Here is an 8,948-nt window from a genome sequence, read left to right on the forward strand (position 1 = left end):
AGAATTATTGGTAAACTTTTAACATCAATAAGAATAGATCTATTTCTTAGTTTCTGTTCAGCTCACTTTGTGCAGTGGTTTGTGTGCTTCATGGGTGCCACCTCCATGTCCCAACAGGTGTGTGTGTGTGTGTGTGTGTGTGTGTGTGTGTGTGTGTGTGAACGGTTGGGGGGAGGGAGGTAAGGGTTGGAAGGTTGGGCAGGGTGTTAAAACTGGATAGGGGCTGAGGTAGTGCATGCATCTTCACCCAAAGTGGAGTCTGACTTTCTCTCAGTTTCTCTCTCACACAGGCTCACTCACAGAGCTGGAATGAAAAACCTTTCTTAGCCCTGCTCTCAGCTCCAGCCACCAGAGATGATGCATCAGTGTAATGCTTCATGAGGGTACTGCAGAACAGAGCAGAGTCGTAGCTCTGCAGCTGAAGGGCTGCTGTGCTTTCTATCTTTATCCCTCTTTTAATTTGGACACTGGGGAGAAATAAATAGCTGAACACACACTTGTTGGGAGGCAAATGAATGGAGGAGACTCGTGGGGGATTTCTCGAGGCTGTATTTACACCAATGGATTTGGAATCTAGTTTTGAATGGACCAAATTGCATTTGGCATAACGACTCTCATTATTATTTTGTGACGCTGTTTTTTGCCTCGGGACATTTTTGTGGATTTTCACAAGGGGAAAACACATCATGTAAGTTCAAGGTTTTTGTTTTGTTTTTCTTTTTTATGACATATTTTATTTGGAAGATGCCAAGTACTGTCATTTTTAGGATGAAATTAATTATGAAGAAAGCAGCTATTAATATGACATTAAATCATAAGGTGAAGTGTTGCTTAATTTTTTACATGACCAATAATATGACTTTATTCTTCAGATCTTTGGCTCAAGCATGTGCTCTTTAATATTGCTTCATCAGTGGAGTCTGGCTGTGCTCTTGCTGTGCTCCCCAGTGAGTCACGATGGGAGACCAGTTGATGCACTTATTAACAGAACGTGAGTTGTTTTACATTCATTTTGACAAGCTTAGAGAAATCATTGAAATGCTTCTGATACTCATCTTTATAAACCACCCTGTTGGTAATTAAAAAGACTTCACAAAATCTATTTTCTTATTATTCTTTTAATTAATGAAAAAAAACGGCCCTTTTTTTTTTTACCTCAACATCTTAATGGAAGGAACATGAAGATCTCTCTCTTCTAAGTTAGTCTTAAAACTCAGAGTTGTGACAGGTCTCAGACATGTTTATGCTGCCACCTACTGTATTGAGGTTTCCTGAAGCTTGACCTTAAATTTCAACTTCCACCACTTCTAAAACTATCCCACACATAAACTCAACACTGTGGTGTCAAATAAAATTCTATTCTATTCACATTCTATTTCCAAGGATTGTCCCGCCTTGTCAAACAGAACCAAGAGAGCAGATTTCGAATAGTCTAAAAAGTTAACTATTTGTTGTCTTTATATTTTATAGGGCTTTAGGATGCAAGGATATGATTTAGAAATTAAGCCTTTTCCCCACTTTATCCCTATTTTCAATAAGTGTTGCTGTGTCTCTGTCACTTTGCTGCTGTAAGGAGGAGGTCAGTGAGCCACGCCCAGCTGATGCACGACAAAAGCCGCTCCATACACGAGTTCAGGCGTCGCATGTTGCTACAGGAGCTGCTGGTGGAGGTGCACACAGCCGATGAGCGTGCACCGCCCATGCAGAGCAGAACCTCGAGCCAAGCCTACAGTGGAAATGTCCTACGCCAGAAACCCCCAGGGGCCACCAAGGACCTCCCTGAGAGAGTCAAGCAGGATGGGGAGGGCCCTAACCTCCCCCAGGAGACCAACAAGGCTGTCGCTTATAAGGACCAGCCACTAAAAGTTGCCACCAAGAGGAAAAAAAAGGTGAGGTTAGGTAGGCGCAATGAAAAGAAGAGGTGGCGAGCACGGTCTGCCAATTCAAAGGGGCCACGAGGGACACAGAATCCTGCCTAAAAGACCCCCATGAGCTTTTGCATCGTGCTGCACTAAAACACTGACACAGACTGACTGATGCCTGACAGACTGTTTATGGTGCCAGGGTCTTAATTGTATGATACAAATTTTTGTATTTTTGTTTGCTCACACTTCCTGGAGTTTCACCATAACATCCCCCATAATGTATTTATTTAGAAGCTCTTTTCACCTCTGATGCCGTTCTAAATATTGGCATACATTGTAATTTCTAATCAGCTGTGTGCACAGATGGAGCACAGAGGGAAGTATTTACTTCCTTTGTATAACAATAAAAAAAGAAAGCATTGCTGAGAGATTTGATTTGTTTGGCTCTGTACACGTTGACGATGAAGGACTCGGAGTCAAGACAAACTGTACAAACTGCTCAACTAATACATCTGTTCTAATAGTTCCGCAATAATTTATTTCACTTTGAAAATGTATATTATTTTGTGAATGTATCATGGTGCTGCTGACTAAATTCCATTGTGCACTTTAGTTACATCCTGTATACGTTCTTATGTGGTTGAGATTTAATTTAGTGACTTTTGTCAATGAAACTACTTTCCTCTCCCACCTCAGATCCCTTATGGATTCATAACTTATTGGAAGCCTCATCAGACCCACTCCCAACATTTTACATGACAGTTTATTTTCATGGAATATGCCAGAGTCAGGGGCTATCAGACTCAATGTTCTGCACTTGCACTGAGGGAATGTTGTACATGTTTCCAGTTAATCAAACATTAAAAAAATGTAGCCATTAGAAATATCCGACTCTTGGCGTCTTTTTTCAGCGGTGGGGGGAAAGACGGGATATACACCAGCGTAAATACAGCATTCATGATATGTCTAGTAAATCAGATCAAATCATCAACAATCCTTTCAATCAATGGTTTATCTTTAGGGAAACCTTTCAGGCAAAATACTTTTCATTTTTGTGGTGCTAAAAGGGGTATATTTGGATTTTTAACTGCATGAAAGAAAACAACTTCAGTGCCGGAAGTATAATTTTTATTTTTTTCATTGCTCTGTCAATACAATACCAGAAAAAGGCACAACATTTTTTTAGGGCCTAAGTTAATTGTTTTGCCTAATTTTCATTGCGTCATCCAGCCAGCAATCTTAAAATCAAACATATTCAGTCTAGAAAATCACCGGTTTTCACATTAGAGAATGTGGAGGAAATTTTACATAAAAAGACAATTATCACAAAAATTAATCAAATTTGGGAAAATTCTAATTAGCAATTTTGTCAACTAATACTTCACTTAACGATAAACTTGTCGTTTCATATCCTCTGAAATGTTTTTCTACAAACTAATGCAATTACAGTGACTTCATACACTCATGCACGCACTCGACCTTGGGTTCGATCAGCCTCTGGAAAAGTTTCTGAGCACGTCATTGAAAGTGCTGCTGTATGTCAGGAGCGGGGATTTGGCATGACTGTGGCCGAAAGAAGAAAAAAGAGCATCAATGATTCTATGGACCTTTTGGCTCAGACAGAGCGCAATTAAGATGTTATTGTCCCACTTGAGAACATGTGGCATTTTAACTGCCACTGAATGAAAGACACAGATACTGGTAATGGTAGAGTTACCAGATGCATCAACATCAGCTATATCCTGTGCTAACAGCAGCAATGTACACCGCAGTCCATTAGCTGACATCGAGTCATAAATGCTGTGGAAAGCCTGATAAAGCCACCGTTAGGAGACTGCAGCTTATACGAAAGAAATCAATCAAAGCAATAGAGAGAAACATTAAAATGTCCGTAGACAGAGCGGAACAAAGAGCATAATCAATGGACTCTGTTTTATGGAGAGTGACCGTCTTACAAGTGTTAGAGATGCCGATTGTAAAATATTGTTTGCAGTATGACAGAAGTCACAAAACAACATATTCATAAACAGATGAGGGGGGGCTGTTAGGTGGCAAAACCTCCCATCTAACATTAATAAGATAGTGAAGCAAAGTGTTAGAATTTCTTGATGTTTGTTAACAAATGTGACTATTCCTTCTATTAAATGTATCAAAAATGAATGAACATTTTAATAATGTAGCATAACAGAGTTTTAAGTAATTATGTTACGTAGTTCATAGGAAAATTATTTTGAAGTTGTCACAGGTTATTTTTATATTCATCAACTTGTTTGTACAACTGAGTTTTTGCTGTCAAAAGAGGCATCAACGAACCCTTTAATTTAATTTTTTTACTTTAAAACTACCTAATATGATATTGGAAACTAAAAACATGAAGCTAACCTCGAATAATAAATAAACAAGACAGACATGCATAATATATGACTGTTCTCTCAGCAGCTGGGCAGCAGAGGCCATTTCTCTTTAAATCAAGTCAACCAGAATCAATGTGGCCCAAGTAATGTTTGCCTTACTTGGCTTCACGTTCAGCTATCACAGTTTCGAATGTGTCCTGAGAGGCTGCCACCTCACCTTTGCTCGGAACATTTCAACAGGACAGATATATGTTGAGAATCATCCAGTGAATATAATGAGGCTAGTTTGTACGCAAACGAGGCATAGAAGACAAAGCTGAAAAACAGCAATGGTGAGTACGTTATATTTATATATATATATGCATGTGTGTGTTTTGATTAGATAATATGATTTATACAATTTCCTTTTCATATAATTATTCTATGCATCATGGATGCTGTTTGATAAACTTATATATGTTTGGACAAAGCAACAAAGCATATGTCTTAATATTTTAGATATGACATCACTAAAAGTAACTTAAACAGGACGGCAGCCAGCAGTTATTCTTATTGATGGGGTTATTATTTCCCAGACCCAAATCTGATATGTTGTTTCACAATCTCTTGTGAGAGAAATAACAAAAAAAAACAAAAACCTTTTTTTTTTCCTTCCACAGCCCAATATCCAAATGCCTTGTTTTGTACCAATAGCAATCCATCTAATAAAAGTTTGGAATAAACAACTGCTTATTTGTTATTTGACAGGTGTCAGACTGATGATAACATGGCTGTTCCCAACACTTATGGGGTGATTTTTGCCTGCATCTGTGGAGTGATCCTAGGCATTGGGCTCTGTGCCAACCTGCTAGTCTTCTCTTTGTTTGCCAAGTACAACACACTACGTAAGAACCGCCTGGACATCCTCCTCTTCAGCTTGACACTAGCTGACTTCCTAACCCTCTTACTCATACCCCTCACCCTGCACACGGCTGTAAGCCACTCCTGGCCTTTCGGTGACACCTCCTGCAAGGTCTACCAGTTCCTACTTGCATTTAGCCTGGCGGCTAGCACCTATTCACTGTGTGCTGTGTCCATGACCCGTGCCATGATCATCACTAACCCATACCAGCCGCCTACAATGGACCTTGTCATTCTCATGTTTGTTTTGGTCTGGGCCCTAAGCTTCTTCATCAGTCTGCCTCTCCGAATGTTTGCCACCAAGGAAAGGCTAAACCCGAGCCTGGCAAGTTTCTCATTCTGCCTTCCAACCATTCAAGAGCACCACTACCAAGTGGTCCTGAGCCAGTTTGTACTTTATTACTTTGTTCCAATGCTGGTCATCGCCTTCAACTATGTCCGTCTGGCTCTTTTTTTGCACAAGAGTCCTGTAATGTCAATGTCCAGCGCCAGGAACACCCGCAGAGCCTCGGTCATGGTGTTTTTGGCTGCTGCAACCTTCTCAGTGTGCTGGCTGCCTGGGTATGTCCTGGAGCTGTGTGTGTACCTGGGGCTGTATCGTCACGGACCGGATTGGGATATGTTCTACTTTATTTGCACAATGCTCCAGTACCTTCACCCCAGCATTAACCCAGTCCTATATGTGCTGTTGTCGAAGCGCTATCGCCACAGGAGGGCAGCCTGGCTCTTCAGCTGCAACAGGAACAGAGTGCAGCCGCAGGTCAACAGCGTTACCACAGACAGCCTTTAAATCCAGCTGGTTTCTTTAGGAGTCAGGCAATGAACTTTTTTTGTTTATTCTAATGCAGTTACTTATTATAGAGGTCAACCATTTCTGGGGACGCCTTTTTTTTGGATGTTTATGTGATTACTTTCAGTTCCTTTCAGAATTGATAGTATTCAAGATAAAAGTGAGGTTACCATGAAATGAAAGAGGATTTTCTGTTTTTCTCCATGTTCTGGTCTGAGGCATTGCAAAAAGGTGACAGGAATCACCAACATTTTGCAATACTTACCTTTTAGGGAAAGTAAGTAATCTATCCATTCATTCATTTTCCATAACTGCTTCATCCTGTTCAGGGCGGCAGGGTCCTGAATCTTGGGACACCCTGCACAGTTTGTCAGCCCATCACAGGGTCGTGCACACTCACACTCACTCCTAGGGTCAGTTTAGAATGCCCAGTTGCTGCGAGGTGACTGTGTTAACCACTGCACTATCATGCACCCCTATGTGAGCATACTAATTGTCCCATTACAATCAACCTTAAACTGCTAAATGAAAAATAATACCATCTTTTTCCTCCTCAACCTTTATTTCTAAAGCAGCACATTGACCTAATATCCACAATTTATGTCAAACTTATTGTTTGTGTTTTTTTCTTTTAATTTCTGTCTCCATTGCTTTTATTTAATGAAAATAATTGCAACAAAAAATATAAAAAGCATTTTGAAGCACTTTGTATGCCTCTTGTGTACCAGTATGGACAGAGGAGTTCTGCTCCTGCACCATCAATACAAACATCATTCGTATCAAATTGTTGATCCTCTTCTGAGACAATTATAGCAAAATGTATAATAGAAGGGACTGAGCTGAAATATTTTAGGGTGTAGCTATACAAAATCAGACCGTCATCAAGAAAGAATATACTTTTGTTACAGCATAATTTAGCATCATTTAAAGAGAGGAAAAATAAATAAATTTGTACTGTTAGCTCTCACTTAAATACTCTCAGCACAGGACAAGTTATTATTGATGTCTCACAACATGCTAATAGCCTGTAATGAATGCATGGGCAAACTGATAAATTTGTATCCCAGAGTAAAGTTGGTCTTCATTCACAGGGCAGGCCGTTATCTTCCAAAGAGCAATAAAGGAAAACCTGTGTGCTAAGTTGCAGCCTCTCACCTTCATACAGTTTAATTGAGTCATCAAAACTGACATTTCAACAACAACTGTGAGTTGAATCCCACACTGGATAAGAAATTACTATAAACTAACAACAACAACCTTGATAAATGAAGCAGGACTTTAAACTGCATGATGCGTAACTGTAGATTAGGCCTTGTGTCTTTTATTTATTTTTTAGTATATATTTCTCAAACTATTTTGTAAAAACAGTTTAAATACTTCAGCAAAATTCTGTTCATTACCATTTAAGCTATCACTGAAGACTGTAGCTGCATTGGACATACTGGATAGTGACAAAGCCACAAGCCAGCTTTTGACTGGCAATTTAATCACAAGTTCATTACAAAAACATAACCAAAAGTTAGCAATCTCCTAATGACTTCATTTTTTAAAAGTTTGCTTTATTCTCAAGGAACTTTCGCCTATGCAGCACCCGAAATCAACTAAACATGCCTCGGCGCGCCATTCTTTCATCATACATCAAGTTAAAGCACACACCATGAAACCACTCTTTTCTCAGGAAGCTACAGGCTTAAAGTGCACTCTACAGACAGCAAAGGTATTGGGTAAAGGAATAACACAGCGGGCTGAGTTCTGACAGCCGCCGTAATAAGAGACAGCCTGCCCCTCCCTGTATCAATTTGCCCCCTGACTTTTGGCCATCTCTTTTGAGAACATTAAGAGCAGCTAGCCTGACATGTACAATCCAGGTGTTGGATATGTTGTGGCAATACAGAAATAATGTAATGTAATGCTAATGTGTTTTGAGTTAAACTATTAAATGAGTTTCAGAGTGTAGAGACTGTTCCATCTAGTAACCAAAGCACAAATAACCCATAAACAGTGAAAGCAAAAATATTTCACCCGTGGATGTTCGTCCTTGATCCCCGAGATGAAATCCAGATCCACTGTGACAAGGCCACCAGGAGCTGGTAGAGGATGCTTGAATCATGTAGTTGATCAACAGGAAATGGATTTGCGTCATTGTTCTTTTCTTTCACAATTGCAGCTCAGTACAACTCGGCTGACTGAAGCTGGCTCGAATGGGGGAATTTCAATGTCATGTTTCCAAATCAATGCAATTCTTCCAGCGGTAGAACCAAAAGTTTTTACCAGATTTCAAGCTCTGTTGAAGATTAATAGTTATATGACTGTAAATAAGATGCTCTAAAATTTCAATGAGAAATGTTAAGCACTGCAAGCCCCACCTTCATTCAAGGTAAACACAAGAAACTTGTGCTAAAGGAAAAAAAAAAAAAATGGACCAGACTCAGTGAATAATTCCCTATACTCCCTATATAGATCAGTGAGCAATGCTGACCAACATATCATTGGGGTCATCAGGTGGGAACCTCCTTTCATCAGTGTTTCGTCTAGTTGGGTCCACGACACCTCCAGGAGGCTAGACAATGATCACTGGCATCCCAGAGTCACCCCCTTAATGCCAGCCAACACTGCTCCTCACACCACAACAACCATCTTCTACCTCAGCCTCTCACCAACTGCACACCAGTCACAGCGGGGTGAGGATGCAAACCCTGGTTCGGTTAGGGGGAGAAATAAAAGAGGTAAAGATAAGTAGGAATGGGATTCAAACCCTAGTTCGGGTAGGGGGTAATGAAAATATAGAGGGTGCCAGAGGTGGAGGCAGGACAAGACACACTAGCAGATTCAGCAGATAAACTCACCTAAACAGTCCTATAATCACTGAAAATGCCAGCAAAAACAAAGCCATACAACTCACCCAAAATCGCCACCTGGTTTCAAAAGGCTCACATGGGTCACACCCTCCACTTAAATATCTTGAACTTCTTCTTTGCTTTTTCCAAAAGTCCAAAGATTCTAACGTTCCATCCTCGCTGCTCTGCTTCTGCCCCCAAC

At 40.3% G+C, this 8,948-nt stretch overlaps 2 protein-coding genes across 2 annotated transcripts; both read left to right on the forward strand.

Annotated features, from left to right (window-relative positions):
- The first annotated feature begins 376 nt into the window (after window positions 1-376).
- On the forward strand, window positions 377-2,686 carry LOC142384733 (parathyroid hormone-related protein-like). The gene is made up of 3 exons (XM_075471034.1): window positions 377-688; window positions 873-991; window positions 1,574-2,686. The coding sequence occupies exons 2-3, from the start codon at window positions 888-890 to the stop codon at window positions 1,977-1,979; spliced, it is 510 nt and encodes a 169-aa protein (XP_075327149.1). The 5' UTR covers window positions 377-688; window positions 873-887; the 3' UTR covers window positions 1,980-2,686.
- A 2,299-nt stretch (window positions 2,687-4,985) lies between these two features.
- On the forward strand, window positions 4,986-5,909 carry LOC142384734 (galanin receptor 2a). The gene has a single exon (XM_075471035.1). It carries the CDS (start codon window positions 4,986-4,988, stop codon window positions 5,907-5,909), a length of 924 nt encoding a protein of 307 aa, XP_075327150.1.
- The last annotated feature ends 3,039 nt before the right edge of the window (window positions 5,910-8,948 follow it).

The sequence above is a fragment of the Odontesthes bonariensis genome, chromosome 7 (genome assembly GCF_027942865.1).
Source record: "Odontesthes bonariensis isolate fOdoBon6 chromosome 7, fOdoBon6.hap1, whole genome shotgun sequence".
In the NCBI taxonomy this organism is placed as follows: Eukaryota; Metazoa; Chordata; class Actinopteri; order Atheriniformes; family Atherinopsidae; genus Odontesthes; species Odontesthes bonariensis.